The sequence below is a fragment of the Zootoca vivipara genome, chromosome 14 (assembly GCF_965207765.1).
Source record: "Zootoca vivipara chromosome 14, rZooViv2.hap1.1, whole genome shotgun sequence".
Taxonomy (NCBI): Eukaryota; Metazoa; Chordata; class Lepidosauria; order Squamata; family Lacertidae; genus Zootoca; species Zootoca vivipara.
The window spans coordinates 39,903,095-39,931,080 of NC_142597.1; the positions used below are offsets into that span (position 1 = coordinate 39,903,095).

Below are 27,986 nucleotides of genomic sequence, written 5' to 3' on the forward strand. Positions count from 1 at the left end.
CACTCTGGCTAGTTGCTAAGCAACACCTCTGCCCCTCCCACCCGCCTTGGGAGATCAGAATTACCGGTAACTCTTAAGTTGCAAATGAAATGATCCCTTCTGTTGCACTCCCAACAAAGGGAAGGTGAGAAAGAGAGCCCTAGGGAAGGGGTGCAGAACTGAAGGACCATCACCTTCTGCTGAACTACAACTCCCATCATCCCTGGCCACTGGAGGATGGTGGGAACTGGAGTTTGACTACACCTACAAGGGCCATTGGTTCCCCACCACTGCTCTTAGCGGGGAGGGAGTGGGAATATAGGAAGCTGCCTTGAACCAGCTCCGTCTACCTGCCCATCTAGTCCAGGGTTTACCAAACTTGGGTCTCCAGCTGCTGTTATTTTTTTTGACTACAACTCCCATCATGCCTAGCTAGCAGGACCAGTGGTCAGGGATGGTGGAAATTGTAGTCCAGAAACAGCGGGAGACCCAACCTTGGGAAACACTGATCTAGTCCAATACTGCCTACTCAGACCAGCAGCAGCTCTCCAGGGCTTCAGGGAAAGGCAAGTGTATCCTATCACCTCCTGCAGGAGCCTTTAAAGCCAGAGATGTTGGGGGCTTCCAAAGGGGGCAATCAGCCACTAAGGTACAGCTCCTCTCAACTTGCCTTAATGCAGGGTTGAAGAACCTCAGGCTTTGGAGGATGGAACCAACCTGGCCCTGAAGGCTCCTTGATTCAGGCCTGGGGAACCTGCTAAAGTCGCATCCCTCACTGCCTGGCTTCAAACCCTCCTCTGGTGATTTTACCTGGCTGGGAAAAGCATCCTTGAACTGAGATAGACTACCTCGTGCTTGGCTAGATGGAGATTGTTGCGTGTCTGGTCACTATCATTATTTTATAGCCTACTAGCTATACCCGGCCACGCGTTTCTGTGGCTCAGTCAGCGCCGTTTCCCAGGGCAGGCGCATGACGGCACGACACCCCTCTCTCTGGTCCCCCCGCCGCGTGACATCATCTTCCTCCCGCATGACATCACCCGCCACCCTGACCCCTCTCTCTCCCCACCTTGCATACCCCATGCACATATTGGGGAGGGCCTGGCCGCTTCCCCCGGCGGGTCCTGGCGGGTGAAGGGGCAGACGGCCCAGCTGCAGCTGCTTCTCCAAGGCAGACACGGCGAGGGCGGCGGGGAGAGGTGAGGCAGCGGTGGCGAAGGGGCAGGATCCGGCCCCCACCCTCCCAGAAGGAGCCGCTTGCCACCCGCTCCCAGCAACCTCTGCGCACTCGCGCCAGAAGGACGACACCCTGCGCCCCAAGGCATCCTGGGAGTAAAATATTTAATATAGCGGGTGTTGCTTTGACGTCCAACAGATGGCACTGGTTTTTTTTAAAAAAACATGTTTTTACCTGTCACAGGTGTGACATCTATATCATATAGGTAGATAGAAACATGCACGTATTTGAATGCAACGTTGTGTCAAAATTTCAAAGCAAGAACTTTCAGAGATTTAAGATTTTGTACAAGCGGACATTTACATTTTTATTTATATAGAAGATTGTTCTTCTTTCCAAAGGAGCTCAGGGTGGCAAAACCATAACTAAAACTAGATCACTAGAAACCCTATAAAAGCTGCTTAAATGGATGATCAAAGTCTCATAACAAGGATTTCAGGGTTGCCGGAAACATGGATCTCTCAGTCATCCAATGGCTGGGAGAACCAGAATGCCTTTTGAATTCCACAGAAAAGTCAATAATGAGAGAGAGATGCATGTCGCGAGGGAGGGCATTCCTCAAGCAGGTGAAACCAATACCAAGAAGGCTCTGCTGCGGGTCAGCGCCAACCATGCAATACACAGTGGTGGTTGACACCAAAAAGACCACACCTGCCAATCACAGAGTCTTGATGTGGCCCCCAGAACATTGCCCATGATGGAATGCATACTTTGGGGCAAAAAGGGCACCCTGTGCCTGCCTTAAGGGTCAAGTAGGGACACATATCCCCTAAAATTACATATATATTTTGTGCAGGGCTGGCTGTTTGGTTTTTCTTAATGCTTAAAATCATGGGTAGGCAAACTAAGGCCCGGGGGCCGGTTCAGGCCCAATCGCCTTCTAAATCTGGCCCACGGATGGTCCTGGAATCAGCGTGTTTTTACATGAGTAGAATGTGTGCTTTTATTTAAAATGCATCTCTGGATTATTTGTGCGGCATAGGAATTTGTTCATTTTCCCCCAAAAAATATATTCCAGCTCCCTACTAGGTCTGAGGGACAGTGGACCAGCCCCCTGCTGAAAAAGTTTGCTGACCCCTGCTTAAAATCCACAAGGTTGCTTGTAAGCCCGTATTTTTGGACTGGGGAGAGGGAGAAAAGCGCCTCTTTTCTCACTCACCCAGCCACCCCCCACCTTCAGCTTGCCATCTTGTTAAAAAACAGGGGTGGGCCCCCAACCAAACCCATTTATAGCAAATGTGGGCTTGCGCGGCGGCAAGGGAGGAAGCACAAAAGGAGCCATCGTATCACCCTGTGTGACAAGTGGCAGGCAGGCAAGAGAACAAAGCAAAGATAAGGTGGGGAATTATTTTCACCATCAAGCACATTACACATGTTTATTCCTGAATGGCGAGGAGCACCGCAAGATATATGACAGCGGGGAGAGAGGAGAGGAGCCCGGGGAGGGGGTGGTGGAAAGGGGGTCACACCCGCTGCAGCTGACACTCAACATATGCAAAAGAGACGGCAACAGAGGTTATTATATTTGGGTCTGAGAGACACTGTCTGAAAAGGCTCAGAGAGAAAGAGAGGGGGGGGAACAGAGGTGCAAAAGAAATAAATACAGGTTGAGGAGAATCTGCCATCCCACACAAACTGTTTGCTTGGATAAAAAAATTTTTTAACAAAACTGAAATAAAAAAGTGTGTGTGTGTGTGTGTGAGTGAGTGAGAGAGAGAATAAAACAAGCACCCCTTCACATACACCCAAAAAGAAGTAAACGAGGCCATAACTTTAATTCTGCTTACCTGGGAATAAGTCCTATTGAAGAGGGCTTACCTCTGGAGCACGTACCTTACATTTAAAGCACATTTACCGCCCCCACCCACCCACCCACCCAGAATCCTGGTAATTGTGGTTCATTAAGGGTGATGGGAATTATATCTCTGGCTCCCATGATTCTTTGAAGAGGAATTGTGAGTTTTAAATGTGTGTTGGGAGAGGAATTGTGGGTTTTAAATGTGTTGGGTGTGCTTTAAATGAGTGGATCTGTCCCTGGTGAGGCTTGCGTTGTGACTGGGAAAATGCTCCCATGTAAAACTTTCTGACTCAACTCTTGAGTAAGCAAGTACAAGACTGTGCTATAAGCTTATTAAGCAACCGACGAAAAGGGAGGGGGGGGTCAAATCATTTAGCCCCAGTTTAGCTTACTAAGAATAATAACAATAACACACTTAAATAGATTTGAAGTCTCTATTTGGTCACTTACTGCGTCCAATGTTAGTACAACTCAGAGGAGACCCATTGAAATGTATGGACATGACTATACCTAGATGCACAGGGATGTATTAAACTAAGTTCTACTCAGTGCTGACCCACTTAAATTAATAGACCTATGATAGACAAGCACATTAATTTCAGTGGGTCTACTCTGAGCTTGACTAAGATTGAATACAATCTATGGCAGGCATCCCCAAACCGCGGCCCTCCAGATGTTTTGGCCTACAACTCCCATGATCCCTAGCTAACAGGCCCAGTGGTCAGGGATGATGGGAATTGTAGTCCAAAACATCTGGAGGGACGAAGTTTGGGCATGCCTGATCTATGGGTAGTGGTCAACAAGAGTCCTACTCAGAGTAGACCCAATGAACCTTGGTTCATTTCATCGGGTCAACTGTGAGAAATACATAGCTGAATATAACTATAATTTTTAATCTGTAATTTTATTTTATAGTGTATATCAGGGGTGGCCAACTTCCAAGAGACTGCGATCTACTCACAGAGTTAAAAACTGGCAGTGATCTACCCCCTTTTGGGGGGTTCAGGTCGAGGTTGTTGAGCTTTTTTTTAGGAAGGAAAGCCATCCATGTTTTAGGGGGTTCAGGTCAAAGTTGAGCTTTTTTTAGGAAGGAAAGCCCTGTTTTGGGAGCTTCAGGGCAAAGATGTAGAGCTTTTTTTAGGGAGCCGAGGTTGCTGAGCTTCTTTGGGGGGAGCCAGTGATCTACCACAGATGTCCAGTGATCTATTAGTAGATCATGATCTACCTGTTGGACATGCCTGGTGTATATTGTTTAACTGCTGACTATATTTCAAAGAGGGTTAGGCTAACTTGTTTTTAACTTTCTGACCTTCAATCAACATAGCTGCCAAGTTATCCCTTATTTTAAGGGATTTTCCCTTATGCTGAATAGGCTTCCTCGCGAGAAAAGGGAAAACTTGGCAGCTATGAATCAATAATCTTACTGTTAACTGCTATATATTTTGGACAATATATATGTGGGACAAGAAGCTACAGTTAGAACTGGATATGGAACAACTGATTGGTTCAAAATTGGGAAAGGAGTACGACAAGGTTGTATATTGTCTCCCTGCTTATTTAACTTATATGCAGAATTCATCATGCGAAAGGCTGGACTAGATGAATCCCAAGCCGGAATTAAGATTGCCGGAAGAAATATCAACAACCTCAGATATGCAGATGACACAACCTTGATGGCAGAAAGCGAGGAGGAATTAAAGAACCTTTTAATGAGGGTGAAAGAGGAGAGTGCAAAATATGGTCTGAAGCTCAACATCAAAAAAACCAAGATCATGGCCACCGGTCCCATCACCTCCTGGCAAATAGAAGGGGAAGAAATGGAGGCAGTGAAAGATTTTACTTTCTTGGGCTCCTTGATCACTGCAGATGGTGACAGCAGTCACGAAATTAAAAGACGCCTGCTTCTTGGGAGAAAAGCAATGACAGACCTAGACAGCATCTTAAAAAGCAGAGACATCACCTTGCCGACAAAGGTCCGTATAGTTAAAGCTATGGTTTTCCCAGTAGTGATGTATGGAAGTGAGAGCTGGACCATAAAGAAGGCTGATCGCCGAAGAATTGATGCTTTTGAATTATGGTGCTGGAGGAGACTCTTGAGAGTCCCATGGACTGCTAGAAGATCAAACCTATCCATTCTTAAGGAAATCAGCCCTGAGTGCTCCCTGGAAGGACAGATCGTGAAGCTGAGGCTCCAATACTTTGGCCACCTCATGAGAAGAGAAGAATCCTTGGAAAAGACCCTGATGTTGGGAAAGATGGAGGGCACTAGGAGAAGGGGACGACAGAGGACAAGATGGTTGGACAGTGTTCTCGAAGCTACGAACATGAGTTTGACCAAACTGCGGGAGGCAGTGCAAGACAGGAGTGCCTGGCGTGCTATGGTCCATGGGGTCACGAAGAGTCGGACACGACTAAACGACTAAACAACAACAATTTTGGAAAGCTGTTTGTGTGCAATGAATTTGGACACCTCTTAAAATATTATAACCAGATTGAGCATGATGGTTCCTGAGATCAAATAGCAGGCTTTCATCTATGTTTAGATACACAGCTAGAAACCATTCTGAATGAAGATGGCTGATGGAAGCATTCCAAACAGTGCTGATTTGAACCACGGATCTCAAAACTTCACTGACCTTTTGCTTCCCAGAATTCCTAGGCAATGCAGGGAATGAGGCTGCCAGGATTTTATATTTTTATGCATGTCCAACTTCCAAGAGACTGCGATCCACTCCCACTATAAAAAAAACTGGCAGTGATCTACCCTTTGGTTTGACCAAAGTTGAGCAGCTTTTTTTAGGAATCCAAAGTCGTTGCAGAAACAACCAACCACATATATAATAATAATAATATTTTTTTTTTGTTTTTTTTTGTTTGGCCACCAGACTTCTGTTGGTTGGCCTCAAACTTTTTTTTTGTAGGCATCTGTCTTCCCTACAAGCTTACAAAAGCACAAGTTAAGCTCACATGGAAATAAATAATAATAATAATTTATTATTTATACCCCGCCCATCTGGCTGGGTTTTCCCAGCCACTCTGGGCGGCTTCCAACAAAAAAATGAAATAAAATAATCTATTAAACATTAAAAGCCTCCCTAAACAGGGCTGCCTTCAGATGTCTTCTAAAAATCTGGTAGCTGTTTTTCTCTTTGACATCTGATGGGAGAGCGTTCCACAGGGTGGGTGCCACCACCGAGAAGGCCCTCTGCCTGGTTCCCTGCAACTTGGCTTCTCGCAACGAGGGAACCGCCAGAAGGCCCTCAGTGCTGGACCTCAGTCAGGTATACTGGACCGAGGCCATTTAGGGCTTTAAAGGTCAGCACCAACACTTTGAATTGTGCTCAAAAACGTACAGGGAGCCAATGTAGATCTTTCAAGACCGGTGTTATGTGGTCTCGGTGGCCGCTCCCAGTCACCAGTCTAGCTTCCGCATTCTGAATTAGTTGTAGTTTCTGGGTCACCGTCAAAGGTAGCCCCACGTAGACCGCATTGCAGTAGTCCAAGCGAGAGGTAACTAGAGTATGCACCGCTCTGGCGAAACAGTCTGCAGGCAGGTAGGGTCTCAGCCTGCGTACCAGATGGAGCTGATAGACAGCTGCCCTGGACACAGAATTGACCTGCGCCTCCATGGACAGCTGTGAGTTCAAAATGACTCCCAGGCTGTGCGCCTGGTCCTTCAGGGGCACAGTTACCCCATTCAGGACCAGGGAGTCCTCCAGACCTGCCCGCCTCCTGTCCCCCACAAACAGTACTTCTGTCTTGTCAGGATTCAACCTCAAGCAAACTTGAAGTGAACAAAAGCAACTCTGCCCTTCCTTCAAAGAGATGGGCCATTGCATGTAGGGTGCAACGAAATATAAACATTCAGTTACCGGTATTCATTGCATTTATTTTATTGTTTTTAATATTCTTTTGGGAGCCGCTCACAGTTGCTGTGGCAACTCAGTCAGATGGGCGGCATACAAGTATTATTATTATTATTATTATTATTATTACTACTACTACTACTATTACTATTGCTGTTGCTATTATTATCATCATCATCATCATCATGCCTGCTCCTCGTTGTATGAAATGGCTTCTGCAGCTGCTTACACTAAACGTAGCCCACCCTGCAGATTCATGGTCTAAAAGAAAACAGCATAAAAGGAAAAACGGAGATGAAACAAAGAGGAAAACTACACCTCCTGTAATCCCCAACCAATGCCCATGATGGCTGGGACTCATGTTAAGATGGGAGTCAGAAACAGATATAGCAGAAGGCCCAGGAAGAGATGGCGGCCTCACCCCAGCGGTGTCTCAGAGCACAAGCTTTGTACTTCCTCTCGTGTAACTGAAGACCTGCCATTTACTCATTTCACGGAGAGAACTGAAGCACCGTGTTTTGGAATACAGTGTTGGAGGAAGGGCAAAAAAACAAAAAACAAAACCCTTGTCCCTCCAATCCTACTTTTAGGTGGCCTGGCAGGAATAACACAAAAGTGTGTGAATGTGCCTTTGCAAAGCATATACAAAATATATTGCATGCATTCACACACACGGCAGCCCTTAAGACGCAACCCTTTGCATGCAACCCTAGCCCACCCTGACAACAGGGATTTTGCTAAAGATAAATGCTGGACTAGATGGGCCTTTAGCCTGACAAAGCAGGCTCTAATGTTCTTAACCCCGGCATCTCCAAGCAGGGTTGGGTATGTCGACTGTCTGAAATCCTTGAGAGCCACGGCCAATCAGGATACTGGCCTGGATGGACCAATGATCTTACTCAATATAAGGCAGCTTCCTATGTGCCTATTAACTCAGCCCTTTTTCATTCAGAGCCATGAGGACTTGAATCTATTTTTAGGTGAAGATGGCAGAGCGACCTGTTTTGCACTCAAAAGGTCCTAGGTTCAATCCCTGGCATCTCCGGGTAGAGCTGAGTGTGCCTGAAACCCTGCAGAGCTGCTGCCAGTCAGTGCAGACAACATAGAGCTAGATGGACCAATGGCCAGAAGTTTCCTTTAGCTGCTGCTCAGGTGATAGTAATGCAACTCCTAAGCAAAGCGAAGGGGCCTGCATGTTGTTTGACTCCAATCTCGTTTCAGCCCCAGCTAGCATGGCCAATGGTCAGGGATGATGTGAGTTGTAGTCTAGAGGGCACCAACAGCTTCCCCCATCCATGCTTATGTGCTTAGCTGCTCTGCGTGTGCATGCACACAGCTGCAAAATATTGTAGGCACAGAATTATTACAAATACACAGACCAACATGAATATATATTCTCTCCTCCTGAAACCCCCCCCCAACTCAAAACAAGTTGTTTATGGCAAAACCAAGGGTCTACGTCACTTTTCCCTGTCCAGTTTGGACATTTAGGATTAAGAGGGACTACTCTCGTTCCTTTTCACAGACAGCTCCGAGACTGGAGTTAAACCGTAGGTCAAACGCAACGCTCGATACGTTGGCCCAAGAACAATACTTCTCATTCAAACCCATAAGCTAGGGACCCCCCCCCTGGTTCCCGCACCGTCTCCCCGCCTGCCCCCCCCCAGCCTACCCCAGGCGCTAGGCTAGTCATCCCCGGCAATTAATCCCCCAAGAAACACGTTTGATTAAATCTTTTCAAGCAAATCCTTTGCTTTGCTTTTGTTAGTTCACTTCTTGTCAACATCTATTAAAATATGCCTTTAATTCTCCCACAATCTTAAAAAACACTGATTCCACTGTCTTCAACTTTAATCAACTGTATGGCTGGCATTTTTCATTTCATAATAATGCACTGGTTGGAATTCAAGAGGCAGGCTCAACATCAATCATTCCGCAAGAATTTTTCCACTGCAATAAATATGCAAATGAGCAAAAGCCAGTCAGTCGTATTTCAGGCCCGACTTGCTAGTGTTTTAAAAAAAGAGGGGGGGGGGAGAGAGACACAAATTTATTAATTGCCGTTGGCCAGCGGAATCCTATTACTTTGGGCATTGATTACAAAGCTGTGTGAGTGATTATCGTGCAACTCGCGGGCTATCCAGGCATGAGGAAAAATTATTAAAGCAAGGGAGAGATTATCAACTCAGAATAACAATAAGCTTTAACATTTTAAGGCCTCTAACTTTGGCAACAAAGAAGTTACGCCACCGCTCCATTGCGTCACCATCCCCTAAAGTTGGGCAGTGGCCTGTACGAGAGTCAGCGACGTCCTCCCAGCCACCATTATCCGCCAGATTTACCACAGAAAGGTTGGCATTTGAAGCATGGCCGTTCACAGAGGAAGCGGGAGGGGGACGTTTGTATGTGTGGCAGTTCCTCTTTCCCTCCCCCTCTGGATGAACCATAATCCCCATATTCCATTTAAAAACAATGTTTAAGTTTCTAATACTATACATTTATAACACCTATAAAGAGGCAAAGTATAGCAGGCGCAAATTATTCTAACTTTTTGTGAGAAATTAGCCAGCTCTCAACCTCTGCCCCCACTCCCCGACAACCCAGAAAAATTCCTGCAAACATTTTTTTGGGGTGCAGGTTATTAGGCTAAGGCTGTAGCTGAAGCACCTGCTCTGCATGCAAGTCCCAGGTTCAATCTCCAGGCAGGGCCGGCAGAGAGACTCCTGCCCAAAACCCCGGAGAGCTGCTGCCAGTCAGTGTAGGCAATGCTAACTTAGATGGACCATTTGTCTGACTCATTGTAAAACAACTTCCTGTGTTTTCCAGGTTTGATTCAAGGTGCTTGCATTCACGTTTTAAAGCAGGCACCCCCAAACTCAGCCCTCCAGATGTTTTGGGACTACAACTCCCATCATCCCTAGCTAACAGGACCAGTGGTCAGGGATGGTGGGAATTGTAGTCCCAAAACATATGGAGAGCTGAGTTTGGGGGTGCCTGTTTTAAAGCTTTAAAAGGCAAGGGGCCGAAATATTTGCAGGAACGCTTTCTTTCCTATCGACCTTCCTGTGTTTTAAGGTTAACAGGTGAGGCCCTCTTTGTATGTGGGGTGAAGCACATGGCTTGGGGAAGGGTCTTTTCAGCAGCTGCTCTCGCACGTGGAACTCCCTCCCTACAAAGCTGCGCCTGGCTCCATCTCTTAAATAGTTTCAGGTAGGCAGCTAAGATGCAACCTTTTTTAGGAGCTGTTTGAAGGAAGAGAGACCTGACTTAGAGAAATACCGTGTTTCTCCTAAAATAAGACACGTCTTATATTTATTTTTCCTCCAAAAAAAACACAACACGGCTTATTTTCGGGGGATGTCTTATTTTTTGGAGCGGGAGCTGGCAACAGCATGCTGCGCCGAGCCCCGACCCGTTGAGAGCCGGCAGCAGCGCACCGCGCGGGACCCGTTGAGAGCTGGGGAGCAGAAAAATGGCAAGGCTGCCCTTGTAACAAAGCACAATAATACCGTAATGCTGCGGAGCTCAGTGGGGTTCTGGCCCTCCCATTTGCGTGCTGAGAAGCGGGCTGATCGGGCGCCTCTTCGCTACCGCCGCAGCGCTCAGGGCGCTCGTCCCCAGTCGCCCACGCAGATCCCGGGCTTCACCTGCAGCCGCAGCTGCCTCTCACCAGGCTCTTTGCGCTGCGCTGTGTGCAGCCGCCTCTTGCCGGGGAGCACAGCGCAGCGCAAAGAGCCTGGTGAGAGGCAGCTGCGGCTGCAGGTGAAGCCCGGGATCTGCGTGGGCGACTGGGGACGAGCGCCCTGAGCGCTGCGGAGATGCTACCCGCCACCCGAGGAGCCGAGAAGGTCCCTGACAAGCGAGGACCGGGAAGGGACGGCACCAAGATACGGGGGGGGGGTGAGACTACCGGAGCCTTTTGTCCCGATGCGCGGCTGTTGCTCAGCTGAGCGCGTGAGGAGAGCACGGCGGGAAGCGGTTTACCTGCTCCGCCATCCGCCTCGTCCCCCAACACCGAGGACCCGAGGAACCTGCGAAGCCGGAAGCTCGCTGGCGGAGGGGCTAGAACGGTGCCAAGGGGAGGAGGAGGGATTTCTGCTCCCTGCTGCTTAAATACCCGGCTATTGCCGGAGCTCCGTCGCGTGTGCCCGGGGGCGGGGCTTGGGCGCGCATGCGGGAGAAAGGACGTCAAAGCGGCATCTGCCGCGCCGGCCCGAGGCGAAGAAAGCGCAGGCCAAGCGGGGGTTGCTTTGGGGACAATGGAGTTCCATCCACAAATGGGAGGGCAGCCCAGGTTTTTTTGTGGGGGTTTTTAATGTACACACACCCGCTCTCTCAGTGCCATGGGGAATTTCGAAACGAAAATTAGTTGCACGCTTATTTGAAGTTTATTTAAGAGGAATAAATCGGGCGCCTCTTCGCCACCGCCGCAGCGCTCAGGGCGTTCGCCCCCAGTCGCCCACGCAGATCCCGGGCTTCACCTGCAGCCGCAGCTGCCTCTCACCAGGCTCTTCGCGCTGTGCTGCGCTCCCCGAAGCGGCTCCCACCCCCGGCTTATTTTCGGGGGATGTCTTATATTTACTCTACTAATGAAAAGCCTGACATGGCTTATTTTTGAGGACCGTCTTATTTTAGAAGAAACACGGTATTAGAACACACCCAATCTCTTCTTTATATATTACAAACGCATTCTCAGTCACCTAACTCTAATCTACCAGTACACGTTGACTTTAAGACTATTTGGTAATACTATATATTTTGATTGTACATTTCTGCATATATGTTTGTAAACCTTTAGATGACTTTATATTGTTTATATGATAATTAACATGCTAAGAGGGTCTCTGATGAATTAAACAGGGCCTTGTTCTGGCGCGTCAACTTCACCTGACATATAAACTTCAAGAAATAAATCTATCTATAAGAGACTATTTGAAAAATTTGAATCATTTGAACTATTAGTCCAACACAATTTTACTTTTGTGGCCTGAGTTCTTGTCTTTCTACAATTTTTTGTGCCATCAGTCAATTCAGCAATTGTTTGAGAGTTGCTGTGAATGATCTCATGGGGCAGAAGCGGTTGGGCAGTCCTTAAGGCCTGAGTTGTTCAGGGCTCTGTATATTAATACAATAACTTTGGACCTAGCCAGTAGCACAAGGGCAGCCAGTTTAGCAGATGTTTCCGTAGAGGCATCACCTGCTGTCGGCCATCAGTCCCCATCAGCACTCTAGCGCTAAGCTTGCTCTAGCTCGCGAACCAGGCCCAAGGGCAGCCCCACACAGAGCGCATTTTAAATATTTCTTCAGGGCAAAAACCCTCCCAGGGCATGCATAAAACCGGTATCTGAAAGACGGCCTCCTTCGCTACAGACCTTCTCAGGTGTGAGAGGAGCAGAAGGTAACCTCTTGGTAGTTCCTCCAATCTCAGGTGCTTGGGAGGGGGCAGGAGAAGGCATTGCTGTGGCACCCCTAATCTCCCTCCCCACGGAGACGCATCTGGTACCTTCATAGTATAGCTTTTGGTGAATGTTTAAGATGCATCTCTTTACCCTGGCTTCCGACACTTGAGGTGCTTGTTTATAAGACCCATTTTATTTTGGTGGTTTTAAGTTGTTTTAAGCTGTTGTTAATACTGTGTTTTAATTACAGGTAGGTAGCCGTGTTGGTCTGCCGTAGTCGAAAGAAAATAAAAAAATTCCTTCCAGTAGCACCTTAGAGAGAATTGAAACTTGCCCTGCAACCTTAGGGTGAAGGGTGGGTAATACACATAGCTGTCAAGTTGTCCCTTTTCTCATGAGGAAGCCTATTCAGCATAAGGGAATTTCCTTTAAAAAAAGGGAGAACTTGCAGCTATGGTAATACGGTGGTACCTCGGTTCTCAAAATGTCTCCATTGATGAACATTTCAGAACCTGAAAGTAAATGCTTCCATTTTCGAACGCGCCTCAGAAGTCGAACGACTTCTGCTGCGTGTTTTTTTCTCAATTGCATTTGCAGCCAGTCCTTTGTACAGGTACCTCAGTTTTCAAACGTTTCAGAACTCGAACAGTCTTCCGGAACATACAGTGGTGCCTCGCTAGACGAAATTAATTCGTTCCAGGACTCAATTCGTCCTACGAAAATTGGGGAAGGCAGCCAGCGAAAACGTCCCTGCACCGGCGCGCTTTGGCTCTGCGTGATGGGGCCAAAGCGCGCCGATGTGGGGGGTGTTTTGCCGGCTGCCTTCCCCTTGACTTGGGGAAGGCAGCCAGCGAAAACGCCTGACAGATCCGGGATTTCCTCCCTCCCCCCGCCCAACAGATCCGGGATTTCCTCCCTCCCCCCGCCCGACAGAAGTGCGGCGATGTGGGGGTGTTTTGCCGCCTGCCTTCCCCAAGCCAAGGGGAAGGCAGGCGGCAAAAAGCCCTGGCAATTTTTCGCTGCACGCTGGACTTTGCAGTCAGAGGTTTGTTTTTCTATGGCCACACTTTGCAAGACGAAGCGGCGGCCATAGAAAAACTCGTCGTCTTGCGAGGCAACCTCCGATCGCAAAATCCATTCGTCTAGCGAAAAATTCGTCTTACAGGGCATTCGTTAAGCGAGGCACCACTGTATTATGTTCGGGAACCAAGGTACCACTGTAGATAATAAAACAAAACTTTTTAAAAAGAAAACTAAGAGGCTACAGTATTCCCAATTTTTTGCAAGCACCTATTAATTTTTTTTGACAGATTTCTCAAGAAGTCCATTTTATGTTTATTAAAAAGAAGGCCCCACCCTCCAATGTCTTGCTGTTCCAATTCCTGGCATGGCCCTTCTCCCATCCCACATAGGTTGTGATGCTGCAGAGCGCCAGATTTCTCTCCCCCTCCCCCCAGAAAAAACACAAACCCTACTTGTTACAAGATTAAATGATTTATATATTGTTTAAATAACTAGGATTCCCAGCTGTTTCCCCAACAGCATGAAGTACAGGCTTCCAGCTCTAGCAGTGATTGAAACAGTGCCCACTGAAGATTAGCTATAAATAAAATAGCTTGAACTGTAAACAGAGGGGAGGGAGGGAGTTGGTAATTAGCAGTCAGATCCTGCAAGGTGCCAGGGTTAATTAAAAAAGAAAAAGAAAAGTACAAAATTATGGCTTGAAAACAGGAAGCTGCTTTACACCATGCCAGATTATTTGACCATCAGGGACAGTAGCGTCTACTCAGACCGGCAGTGGCAGCAGCAGCCCTTTTACGGTTTGAAGCAGAGAAAGGTCTTTCCCAGAAACTAGAAATCCCTACAACTGGACAGGTCGGGGATTGAGCCCAGGTCCCTCTACATCAAAAGAGGGGAGCCTATTGCCTCCTTGCCCAGATGAACTACATCTCCCACCATTCCCAGCCAAGGACCATGTTTGTGGTGCTAATGGGAGTTGCAGTTCTCATTTCTCTACATGCAAATCACATACTCTTGGTGGAGATTGAAGATGAGGGCGAAGGGGCACTAAACTCAGTCTGCCGCCCTCCACAAGCCCCCATCCTCACTAGCTTTAATTAAAACCAATCAGGCCCCATCATAGGTTCTGCCTCCCGACCTACCAGCGACAAAGGCTATCTATCGGCCAACAACACTGCCTGCTCTACACCCAGTCACCCATCCATTTGTTTTCTTTTTAGATCTCACTTTATCGCTCCAAGCAGCTCCCAAAAGTAGCTTACAACAGATTCCCTGCAGTAAAAGTCATACCGACGTCTAGTAGCAGAAACCCGTGTTAGAAACTCCGGTGAGATGAGCTAATCGCTAAATGCCACCTTAAACATAGGTTAGGGTTGCCGCAACGGAATGTCTAGGCAGCTTTTTTTCTTTTGGCAGTGATTTTTTTATTATTATTACTACACTTTTTCGTTTCATTTCTATACCTAATTATATTTAAAAAATATTTTTCATAATAAATGTATTTGTTTAGTTTTTCAGATTAAATTTTTAGTCACATATCGAACATACAACATAAAAACAAGATCGCAAGGAATCTCTTGGACTTCCTCCTCCACTTTGTGGGTCCTATTGTTAATCATTCCTCCTGCATCTTTTATAATAATCCAAATATTTTATCTCTCCATTGTGTCCAAAATTCACCATTAAGCTACAAGTGATATTCCAATCCTACTAACAATTTTAACTGTTTACAATGGTATTTAAGATAAGTTATATTCCTCCCCCTGTTCCTTATTAAAATTACTATTTCCATTTCATTTCTATACTTTATTACCGTATATATATATATATATATTTATTTATTTATTTATTTTAAAATCTCAAAGTGGTTTACAACACATTAAAACATCAAATGAAACAATCGAATGAAACAATCGAGTGAAACAATCAAGAATAAAATAAATTTTAGCTTAAAGGGAAATATTTCAGATCCTTCTCTAAGTGACATTTGGCTTTCCCCGTATTTATTTACCTACATAATTTATACAGTTGTCCCATAGCAGAAGTACTCTAGGAAGCCTATGTGTGGTGTAGTTGGTTAGAGCGCTGGACTAGGACAGGCATAGGCAAACTCGGCCCTCCAGATGTTTTGAGATTACAATTCCCATCATCCCTGACCACTGGTCCTGTTAGCTAGGGGTGATGTGAGTTGTAGTCCCAAAACATCTGGAGGGCAGAGTTCACCTATGCCTAGGCTAGGACCTAGGAGATCAGAGTTCACATCTCCACTCAGTCATGAAACTCACTGGGTGACCTTGGGCCAGTCACCTTCTCTTAGCCTACCTCACAGGGTCGTTGTAGGGATTAACTGAAGAGGGGGGTGAGCCATGTAAACCTTGGAGAAAAAGGTGGGATATAAATGCAATCAATAAGCTTACTTGCTTAAGAAAGCTGGAGGGGCCAGCCAGATGGAGATGTCAAGTTGCCAAGCTGGCACTCCGAGATCTCAATGTGGTCACAATTTACCGTAACCTGTGCCAGTCACAAAACGCGCCTGGAGGATTTCTAACACCGGCAGGAACATAAATAGTTAAGTTTTGTATTTTTATTTATTTATTGGATTAATACCATTACAGTGGTACCTCGATTTGCAAAAGCAATCTGTTCCGCGGAGGCGTTCGCTCACCGAGGTATTTGCTCGCCGAAGGCACGCTTCTGCGCATGCACGAAGCACCAATAAAGCGCTTCTGCACACGCACGCGCTGCGCAGATCGCGTCTGCACATCCGACGCCGCAGAACCCGGATGTAAACACTTCCGGGTCCATGGCGTTCGTAAACAGAGGTTTTCATAAACAGAGGTAGTGATAAACCAAGATTCCACTGTACTAACTGCTGAGGAAAGTTAGGACAGGTGGTGTTTTTTTGCAACCAGTCCTGGCTGTTTAAATTCCTTTGCACCCCAATAATGGCAGGCTTCATCTTTTCTAGCTCCAACAGATTAGGTAAGTTGGTATAAAATTATATTTGATTTTTGCCCACACATTTTTGCACACACACGATATTCCTTTAGCACTACAGCCTCGAACCTGACATTGCTCAAGAATTCTAAGAAACCAAAGAATATGTGCCATTTTGAAACCAGGGGTTAAAATTGGTGCAGTTTTCAAAAGGTTCGGTTCGCCATCTTGATTTTTTAAAAATGGCATCCGACTGTACCCAAACCTAGAGGAAAACCTGCTGCTTGACCTCGGGAACCACCATGCAAAATTTGGTTGTGATATCTTAAGAGGTGTCCAAATACATAGGGAACGGACAAAGAATTCTCCAAAATAGCAGATTATATCTAACCAGTGGGACCTGCCCAGCACTGCCTGGGAATTTGTGGAAACAAACAAACAAAAAGTGATTTTTAAACGGATAGTGTAATTTAGGCCTGTCACACCAAAACCTCAGCAAAGTCACGCCAGAGTCTGCCATCTTGATTCAAAATGGTGCCAGGTGTCCAAAAGCAAGAAAGTTGTCAGCAAAGAGGTCAAAGGCACAGGGACAATCTGGGAAGCTGATGGTCCCTCGCTCCATATCTGTTTTAACCGCATGTAAACACTTTCCTCCAAGCTGAGTTGCACCCAAACTTCCTCCCCCCCCCCAAAAAAAGGAGACCATTCAGGATGAACTGAAGCCCCTCCATTTTTAAAAGTACAACTTCCATGGGCAAAAGGCTGCAGCAGACACGGGCAACAATTTCAAAGCAACGGTTGCCACAAGCCATTGATGTTGCTCTGATCTGCTCTTTGGCCAAGGTGAGATGGAGAGGGCTGAAACAAAGGCTAAAGATGCCTAGCCCCATTTCGTATAAGATGAGACAATCGGATTGGCAGCCGAATCTCAATTCAATACTGGCAATGGGGTGATGTCCCAAGAGCAGTGGGCTAGCTTAAAGAATGTAGAGCGCACGCACACACACAGCTCTGCCCTTCATCTCCTTGCTGCTGCCACCCCCCACAAAACTGTTGCCCAAGGCAGCTGCCTTATTCTGCAAAACGGTAGGGCCGGCTTTATGAAAGCTCCAGGTTAAGTGAAGCGTTGTGCCCCATCAAATCTTGATGCACACACCTCACCCTGTTACTCCTTCCCTAGCCATTACTCCTTCCCTAGCCAACAGTGCCCAAGGAAAGTCCTTACCCCTGGATCAGAGGTGGGAGATCTCAAGCCAGGAGAGGGAACGCATCCCTCCAGGCCAGGGGTCAGCAAACTTTTTCAGCAGGGGGCCGGTCCACTGTCCCTCATACCTTGTGCGGGGCTGGACTGTATTTTGAGATTTTTTTAAAAAATGAACGAATTCCTATGCCCCACAAATAACCCACACATTCTATTCATGTAAAAACACGCTGGCGATTGGGCCGGATCCAACCATCGGGCCTTAGTTTGCCTATGCTAAGGTAAAGGTAAAGGGACCCCAGACCATTAGGTCCAGTCGTGACCGACTCTGGGGTTGCGCGCTCATCTCGCATTATTGGCCGAGGGAGCCGGCGTATAGCTTCCAGGTCATGTGGCCAGCATGACAAAGCCGCTTCTGGCAAACCAGAGCAGCACATGGAAACGCCGTTTACCTTCCCGCTGTAGCGATTCCTATTTATCTACTTGCATTTTGACGTGCTTTCGAACTGCTAGGTTGGCAGGAGCTGGGACCGAGGAACGGGAGCTCACCCCGTCGCAGGGATTCGAACCGCCAACCTTCTGATCAGCAAGCCCTAGGCTCAGTGGTTTAACCACAGCGCCACCTGCGTCCCGTTGCCTATGCTATCTGGCCCTTTCACTGGCCCTGCTCCACCCCTAGGGCTTTTGCCTGTCTGGAATCTGTCCTTGAACTCCAATAATGCATCTCGCATGCCGGGATGGGTGTGTGTATGTAAAAAGTGGCCTATTCTGCATAAGGTGCTATTTACATTTGCTGCTCCGACTATTTTTCCCTCTGGCCCAGACACCACTGGCGTGTGGCCCTCAAGAGGTTGCCCAGAAAGAAATGCGGCCCTTGGGCTGAGGAAGTTTCCGTACCCTTGTCTTGGATACATGAATTCACCACCATCGCTCCCAGCCAAACAGGGCCTTTAAAAACGCCTAGCAATGAGGAAGAACAGTTTCCCTGATCGCTGAATTTCTAGAGCTGAAACTTCTCAGCCCACCACTGACTGTCACTCCTATTTCCTTCAGCCTCAAAAACGTATGGTGTTATTCCTGACTTGAGAGAAAGGGGGCTAGGGGTGAGTGGATAAGAGAAAATCAACAACACAGTCCTCTGGAAATTCAGCAAGATCTTTCTTTTTTTAAAAAAAACAAAAACAAAAACCAAACACAGAAAAGATCAATGCGCCACATGGAATTGATGTGGGAGACCCAACAGAGAATCACGGACCTTTTTCTGTATAAATAGAAGGGTCCCGGAACCGTACCAGGGAGTAGGATTTTTAATTAATGCGTCTCTTTAATGTGCAAATCAAGCTCAGATTGCTAGTTCTGTCTTGCAATTGTTATGGAAAGTTGGGGGGCGGGGAGGAAAAAAACCTCCCGAACATTAATTGAACATGCAAAACCCCTAAACACAGGCATCCAGAGAGGAGTTGAAAGAGCAGTGGCAAGAGAAAACAAATTCAGATACAAATTTAGAAAACAAATTGGAGATACGGTAACTCACAGTAGGTGACTAAAAGCAAGCTGTAAACCTGGTTGAGAAACCGGCAGTATTCTCAAGGTAGCTACTAAAGCAGCCAGTGTGGAATAGTGGTTAGAGCATTGGCTTAGAACCTGGGAGACCAGGGTTCAAATCCCCACTCTGCCAGGAATTGTGAGAAGAGACCCCCAAGGATCATCTAGTCCAACCCCCGGCAATGCAGGAATCCAGCCCACGGTCATCCCTTGGTGGGCTTGAACCACTGATCTTCTGGTTATCAGCCCGACACACCGACCCATTGCACCACAGAATGTGCGTCTTTGATGAAAGGCAGGATATAAAATGTAATGATACATAACAGTTCCTCCCCCCAAACCCCCCTGTTCATTTTCTCGTCACAACAACCCTGCAGAGAAGGCGAGAAGCTGAAATCAACCCAGCAAATTTCAGAGCTGAGTAAGATCTGAACTTATTGGTTATGATAATAATTATTATTATTTTATTACTTATACCCCACTCATCTGGCTGTGTTGCGGGGATAAAACGTTAAGGGGAGAACCTTCTACACCACCTTGAGATAATTTGAGGAAACGGTCTTATATAAATGTAATAAATAAGACAGCAGGCACTGTATTGTATTTTTATGTTGTGAACCACCCTGTATCTTCGGAAAATACATACATACTGTACATAAATACACACATTTAAATGCCTGCTGAAAATCTTTTAACAACAACTTTTAAATGCCTTCTAAGAACCTTTCTTTTCCGCTAGGCCTAGACAGGCAACTAAGAATACAACCTTCCACAATGGTAAGTTGATATATGTTTTTAACTTTCTGTATGGCTTTTATTGTAGAGTTTTATATTTTATTGTGGTAAGCCACTTTGATTTTTTTAATGACATAGTGGTATGTAAATATTTTAATAACTAAACAAACTATTATTTATTTATTATTTTAAAATACCCCCCCAACCAAACCACACTTTCCCAGAATTGAGACTCAATTTACAAAAAAAACCAAAAAAATACACAATGATCAAGCACAGAAAGCTAAAAAAACATATAAAAGACAGTAGTTTAAAAAAAAACTAATTAAAATATAATGGAATTAAAAGGATGTGAAAACCAAATCTATTAAAATTACAGACAGAAAAACACAGATAGTTAAAACAGGACAGGGCTATTAAAAGCTCTTTCCTTAAAAGCGGTCTGTTCCCAAAAGGCCTGCCAGAACAAAACAGTCTTCACAAACAAAAGTGTAAAACTGAAACACCCGGCACCTTTTCACTGCTGATATAAAGGAAAGCAGCAGCATTTTAGGAGGTGGTTAAGTGGTCTAATGATAGTAGCAAATAATAATATGTACTAAATATTACACTACACCAGCAGCCTCACACCCAGCATTGCTCAGGAATTCTAAGAAACAAACAACAACAAAATCAGTGCAATTTTGAAAGGTCCAGTTCACCCATCTTGATTCAAAAATGGTATCCACTCACATCCCAAAATAGATGAAAACAGGCCCCTTGAGCTCAGAATCCATCACACGAAATTTGGTGTTCCTGTCTTAAGAGGTGTCCAAATGTATAGCAAATAGACAAACAAGTAACTTTCCAAAATATATATTGTGCTCTCTCTATATATATATAATGCTGGGTTTTTCCACACTGTTGCTATTTTCAACTGGGAATCAGTCACATAACGGCAAACTCAGGCCACACAATTTAAAGTTTATTCTAAAGATCGGCATTTTTGCAGTAAGGGAAGTGATGTGGTGGGAATATGCATTGGAAAGTGCAGGATGATGACACTTGCTTTGCAGGAACATCATCTAACCTCTCCACAAACAAATCAGAATGAATGCTCATTACCTAGCCAGTGTCCCTTAATCTTCTGGCAAATGAATCAGAATGAAGGCACTGTAAACAGGTTCATCCGGAAGTGTAGACCCATTGAAATAAATAGACTTGACTAACAAAGGTCCATTCTTTCCAATGGGTCTACTCCTGGGCAGGATTTAGTTGTGAGATATATAGATATTCTATCAGTGTTCTAACCCATATTGCATATTCATTTTTTTTTGCAAAGCAGGGATGTGCATTATGTGGATATCCCCTCCCCGCTCCCAAAGGTCTTTAAAAAACAAAAACAAACAAACACCGCCCCTTTAAAAGAAAACAACAAAAAGAATCACCCCATATAAATTATGGCCATAAACTTTTTTCCCCCTGCAGTGCAGCCTAATTAATTCCTGCTCTATACACAAAGGGAAAATGCTGGGTGACAAATGGGTGCAGAGCTTGAAAGCTGCCACGTCGGCAAAACATTTTCTACTTCAATTTATAAGCAATTTTGCAGTAAATCATCCGCCAGAATCCAAGATCCACAGGCAGCAAGGAAGAGCCAGACCATGCTGGGGTGGCTTAGCCAAGATACAAAAGATGTAACATAAACGGTGTTTGTGTGTTTCTGTGTAGGAAAACAGGTGCCCCCCCCCCCGGTGCCACAGTTCTCCGAACTGTTTTTTTTAAAATCTCCATTTAAAACTCTGCAAACCAAAAGCCTCCCATGATGCAACTTGCATAGGACTTGTCATGCCCGCAATCCACTGCTCAAGAGGGAAAGGCCATAGATGAGGATAGAGAGCATCTGCCTTGCATGCAGGTGGTCCCAGGTAAAATTCCCGGCACCTCCAGGTAGGACTGGAAAAGACTCCCCCCCCCCCCGTCTGAAACCCTGGAGAGCTGCTGCCAGGCAGTCCTGAGCTAAATGGATGGTCCAATGGTCTGACTTAAGGAATATGTCTATATTCTTAAGAATCAAAAGGAGTACCCCAAAGAAATACATATACTGTATTTTTCCATGTAAAAGACGGCCCCATATTTTGGGGGACTCCCAATTAAGGAAACACCCCCTCAGCACTACCCGTGTATAAGACGAGCCCCAATTTTAAACCCAATCTTTTGGTAAAAAAACCAAAATAACCTTGTCTTATACACGGAGAAATACAGTATAGAGTAGAACCTCTACTTACGACCACCTCTACTTCGGCCCAATCCAAGTTGCGACCACGGCAAACCCGGAAGTAAATACCGCCGTCTGCACATAGCAAACATAGGAAGCTCCCTTATGCTGTACTGTCTACATTGACTGGCAAGCAGCTCTCCAGGGCTTAAGGTATCTCCCAGCCCTACCTGGTGATGTGGGAATTGAAGCTGTGACCTGCTGCACACAAAGCAGATGCTCTACGACTGAGCTACGGCCTTCCCCAAGAACCTCACTCACTAGTGACAACTTTTAAGTTTTAACAGACCATCGGCAGGTGAAATGACCCAGACAGAACTCGTATGACTTGCAAGTCTTGTGTGTGCGCAGAACTGGCGACCCTCCTCCTCCTCCAAAGTATTCATAAGCATGAGCCTCTATTACCCAGAAGCCTTCATCAAATTTTGAGGCATTGTTGAACTCAATGAAACCTGTTTCAGAGGATCAGGGAGCAAGTGCCCACATTTCCTTAGGTATCTTGAAAATGACCCAGTGCTGAGATTTTTCATGATATGCATTATTTACTTTTAAATTTATCTCTTTCATAGAAAATACACAAATACATAAAGAAAATATTATCCTGCTTTTTCAGCGAAGACAAGACACCTCAAGGCAGCTAAAAATTAGATGTTTAAAAAATCAGTTCAACTGATTAGAAGACAAATGATCCAAGGATAGAATCCCATCCACACTAACTTAGAAGCAAGTGCTATTGAACAAAGTGGAAATTACTTCTGATTAAACTAGGAATCTACTGTATGAGCTACATATGCATGCCAAAAGCTTCCGAATTTCTAGAATCTGAAATATCATGCATAAGCCAATAACAGTGTGTGTGTGTGTGTGTGTGTGTGTGTGTACACACACACACACACACAGTTTTAGTTCTAGATATTTGACACTTTTCTAGCTCAAGATGCAAATAACAGGAGTCGTGCAAAATAAAATATATGGTTTTCTTTTAACTCGCCGGGGGAGCTTTTTTCTTTCTTTTTTTTAAGTGTTTCTAATATATATAAAATCCCACCTCTTTATGGAATTTATATATTAAACTCCATGTTCATTGCAGTGTTTTGCTTATGGGAAATATCAAAATGTCAACCATTGTTTCTGTTAAAGGTCTTTAATGATATCGTGGTTTCTGGACTTGTAATGAAAACACGACGCTGGCTGCAGTTTGTAATGCATCTCATTAAATACGTTAATGGCACACGTTTTACTAAAAGGTCAGGTTTAGTATTGGTGGGAGTTTGCCTTTTAAGGCAAAGAGGGAAAAAGCAGGAACTTGTTTTAAAGCTATAGCTAACTGTGTGAACTATAAAGCACTTCACTTGATGTGGATCTGCGAAAACACCAAGGAACCACTTAAAAGTTCATAGCTGATGAATTAGCATCATGTGAGCTGTCACTTAAAACAACATCTGCACCTTACACTCTGATACCACTTTAACAGTCATGGCTTCTGCCCTGCCAAAGAATCCTGGGAACTCTAGTTTGCCAAGGGTGCCGAGAGTTGCTAGGAGAACCCTAATTCCCAGGTAGAGCTGCAATTGCCAGAGTTCACCAGGAAAAAGGGGATTACTTTTACACTACTGTGTGGGGAGGCAGTGCAAGACAGGAGTGCCTGGCGTGCTATGGTCCATGGGGTCACGAAGAGTCGGACACGACTAAACGACTAAACAACAACAACAACTGTGTGGGGACTGCAGCAATTCCTGGCTAGAAACCACATACCATATTGGCCCGAATATAAGCCACACCTTTAAAATTCAAGGAGGGGAAAGGAAAAAAAGACAATACCCAAATATAAGCTGCTCCCTTAAAATTCCACCTGATCCATTTTACCGTATGTCTGTTTCAGCAGCGATATCGTAAAAGCAAATTTTTGTAAGTTCGCGAATTTAAGCCGCACTTTTAACTTCTCACGGCCGGAATTTGGGGGGGGGGGAAGGAGGCTTATATTCAGGCCAATACGGTGCTTTGCACCAACCACAGCTGAGAATGCAGACCACTGGCTTGAGCTTCCAAACATACAACGGGCAAAATTATGGCTCAGAGTTGCTTGTTGGCTTCTGTTTTCTGTGTGCTCAGCTAAGGATGAGGAGCTTGATGCCCTCCCGAAGTTTCTGTGCTGCAGCCGCCATCAGCCCCAACCAGCACAGCCAATAGTCAGAGATGATGGGTCCAGCTGCACCTGGAGGGCCCCAGACTTCCCCATCCATGCTCTCTACACACAGCAGCCTCCCAAATATCACCTGATCCCATATATCTTGGCCCAATCACTGATGGGGTTTTTTGGGGGGGCGGGCGGTTGGAGTCTCTGTTGGTGGTCCACTATGGATGGCTCAGGTGCACAGCTCTTAACTATTAGCAGATGTGCATTCAGTGCTGTAGGCTGAAGCCTATGGAAGCCCTTCCCAACTGAGATTAGACAGGCACCCTCCTTTCTAAATGTGATTTTTTTTTTGTCCCAGCAGGTATTTTAAGGTATGATCACTTTTTTTATTGTTTTAGCGTCCCATTTTCTATGGATGGTTTCTTTATGAGAACCGGAGCAAGACCGTTTGAGCATATCGCACCGATCCTGGTCCGACTGCACTGGCTACCAATTACATTTCCAGACCCAATTTCAAAGTGCTGGTTTTTGACCTACAAAGCATTAAACCGCAATACCTCAAGAACCGCCTCTTTCCATATGAACCTACCTGGACCTTGAGATCATCTTCTGAGGCCCTCCTTAGTGTGCCTCCTTGAGAGGTCCGGAGGGTGGTAACACGAGAACGGGCCTTCTCTCCAGTGGCTCCCCATTTGTGGAATGCTCTCCCCAAGGACGTTCGCCAGGCACCTTCATTATACAGCTTTAGGCACCAGGCAAAAATGTTCCTCTTTAACCAGGCCTTTTGCTGATTTGATTGACATCCTATGTCCTTTTAAAATGTGGAGGTTTTTTTGGGGGGTTATTAGGTTTTTATTTTGATTATGTATTTTGTGGTTTTATTGATTTTATTCTGTGAACCGCCCTGAGACCTCCAGGTATAGGGTGGTATATAAATTCAATGAAGAAGAAGAAGAAGAAGAAGAAGAAGAAGAAGAAGAAGAAGAAGAAGAAGAAGAAGAAGAAGAAGAAGAAGAAGAAGAAGAAGAACAACAACAACAGTGGACCCTTCAGATACGAACTTAATTCGTTCCAGGGGTCCGTTCGCACCCTGAAAATAACGTAAATAGAGGTGTGCTTCTGCGCACGCGCAATGCGCACAGAGTGCTTCTGTGCATGCACGCGTGGCAAAACCCAGAAGTATACACGTCCGGGTTTGTCGTGGCCATAACCCAAAGATTCCATATCCAGAGGTATGACTGTAGTTAAGCAATAAAACTTGCAACAAGGGGCATTAAAAAAATACAGCTGGGTCCACAATTCCATGACTGTGAAGTACCGGTACAAGCACAGAATCTGATTTGGCAAGTCAAAGAACAACAAGGTTTTGTTTACTTTTCTAAGGAAATGAAAGAAGGAATAGTTCTAACCTCCACAAAGTGTCTGAAATCCTACAGTGCATTGCCTGGCAAGATCTCAGGGAGAAATCCCAGAGAGAAGCGACTGAACAGGTTTTCACCAATGGTTGCATGCGGATGCTTCAGTGCTACGTTCAAATCCGGCCTCCTCAAATAAGGGATGAAAAGTAGGCAATCCTACACATGTGCTTAGTTTAAATCAGGGGACCCCAAACTAAGGGCCGGATGGAGCCCAATAGTCTTCTAAATCCGGCCCGCGTACGGTCCGGGAATCAACGTGTTTTTACATGAGTAGAATGTTTCCTTTTATTTAAAATGCACCACTGGGTTATTTGTGGGGCATAGGAATTCGTTCCTCCCCCCCCCCCCCAAAAAAATATAGTCCGGCCCCCCACAAGGTCTGAAGGACAGTGGACCGGCCCCCTGCTGAAAAAGCTTGCTGACACCTGGTTTAAATAATGAACATGTCCCAAAATTTGTGGCTCCAAATTCTGATCCCTGCCCCCCGCCCAAGTGCAGAAAATACAAGCACAAAACCAGTCTTGTCTGGGGAAAGGAAAGAGATTCTTACTGTTCTTGAGTGCAGTGGCAAACTCCTGTCCTCCTCTTTTCTTAAACTCCAGGAAGGTATCTGGCTGGGGAAGCTGGTTGGCTGTCAGGAGAACCTTCTGCAGTTTAATTCGCCCTTCCAAGAGCTGATCCCACAGAGCTTTAGTAAAGCGGGGAGCAGGGTAGACAAGAGAAAAACAAAACAGCGTCATTAAATAGGAACATAGGAAGCTGCCTTATACTGAATCAGACCACTGGTCTACCTATTATTATTATTAAATTAAATGTAGCTCAGTATTGTTTCGAAGTGTTAGTACTGATAATCTTGTTTTGTTATTTCATAAACTGGCTTGAGTTTTGTTTGGGTGGTTTTGTGTTGGTTTTTTTTTAACAATAAAGCACTATATGAAACAAATACAAACACGGCTGCTTTCAGACAAGGATTTCTTCCATCCCTACACAGAGATGCCTGGGATTGAACCAAGGCCCTTCTGTATGCAAAGCAGATGCTCTACCACTCAGATGTGGTCACTAAGGGGTGTTTTGTTTTTGCAGCTATGGCCGTTCATGGAGCTAAGGTATCAAAGCCTCAAGTATTCCCTCGCCTCCACCACAACTGCCTGCCAGAGGGATGGCAAACAGTACCTTATTAGATTCCTAAATATTGAAAGCAATATGCTCAAGGTTTGGGTAAAATGCAAAAAAGCCTGCTCTCTCTCCTTATCTCTAAGGCACCTTCCAGATGGCAGCATACTAAGGTGAGCATGGTCAGGCACATGCCAGAGACCATACCTGCTGGCAAGAGTACCCAGGACCTGCCCCTCCTCTTTGCCATGACAAGCCGGTCGCTTGTTCACCCCCCTCTCACTTTGGCCGACAACAGTGCCAGAGAAGAGGAGTAGCAGATAATAATGTACTTCCTTTAACAAACCTAAGAGTTCTTATTTTATACCAAGTCTCAGCCTCAATACCTTTCAACTGAATGTGTGCTCCAAGCAAGGATTCATTTAACTAAGATCTGACTTTTCCTGCTGCGAATACGTGAACTCTATCTGCTAACATTTCCCACGTTCATCGTGGGCCACAAAGGAGAAGAGGCTGCCCACTGACCTATTTGATTCTTCACGGCTTTTCCTTTAGCAACTTCTTCGGCCACTCGGTCTTTAGACAATGGCAACAGTCCCCCGAGATGTTTACTCTCCCTCACATCCTCCGCCACCATCTCCTCCTCCTCCTCACTCCCCGCGGTGCTTTCCTCTGACGTTGTTCCACCTTCGCTGCCTTCTTCCATGCTATCTTCCTCATCTCCGCTGCCTTCTTCGACACTGTCTTCTTCCTCATCTTCCTCGAGCATTTCCATCGCACTGCCCATTTCGTCCATCCCTTCTGCAAATTTCGCAAAATCGTCCACAGCCTGGAAAACGAAATCTCCGTCCTTCAGTTTCCCCAGCGGTTTCCTTTCTTCTTCCTCCTCCTGGCTGCAGGTAGCATCCTCCTCATCCTGGTCCTCGTCCTCCTCATCTGTTTCCTCTTCCTCGTTTGAAGTCTGCTCATCTATCAATTACGAAACAAAAAGACTATTGTTGACACTTATCCGTCACGAACTGCACCCAATCCATTCAGGTCAAAGCTGGTGCTTAACTGTGTACATCAGGGGCTGGGAACAATTTCAGCTCCAAGAGCCAGATCTCTATCAAGATCAGTCTTGTGGGGCAAATCTGACAGGTGGGCAGGGCCATGCACCAGTCAATCACATGATGTCAGGTGTAAGGTGCTACTAAAATGAAAAGTTTATTTACAGTGGTACCTCGGGTTGAGTACCCGATCCGTTCCGGGGTGCCCCAAAAGTATGCAACCCAAGCGGGGGTTTCTGCACATGCGCAAAGCGATGATAATGCCTTCTGCGCATGCACGAAGCGCACAGAACGC

General features: G+C 45.8%; 1 protein-coding gene across 1 annotated transcript in view; it reads right to left on the reverse strand.

Moving 5' to 3' along the window:
• Positions 1–27,986, reverse strand: part of AATF (apoptosis antagonizing transcription factor) — a 72,828-nt gene that overhangs the window by 39,107 nt on the left and 5,735 nt on the right. Inside the window, exons 3-4 of the mRNA XM_035139229.3 lie at positions 27,168–27,611; positions 26,080–26,217 (exon numbers count right to left, since the gene is read on the reverse strand). Coding sequence (XP_034995120.2) covers positions 26,080–26,217; positions 27,168–27,611 — 582 coding nt within the window. The remainder of the gene's footprint in view (positions 1–26,079; positions 26,218–27,167; positions 27,612–27,986) is intronic.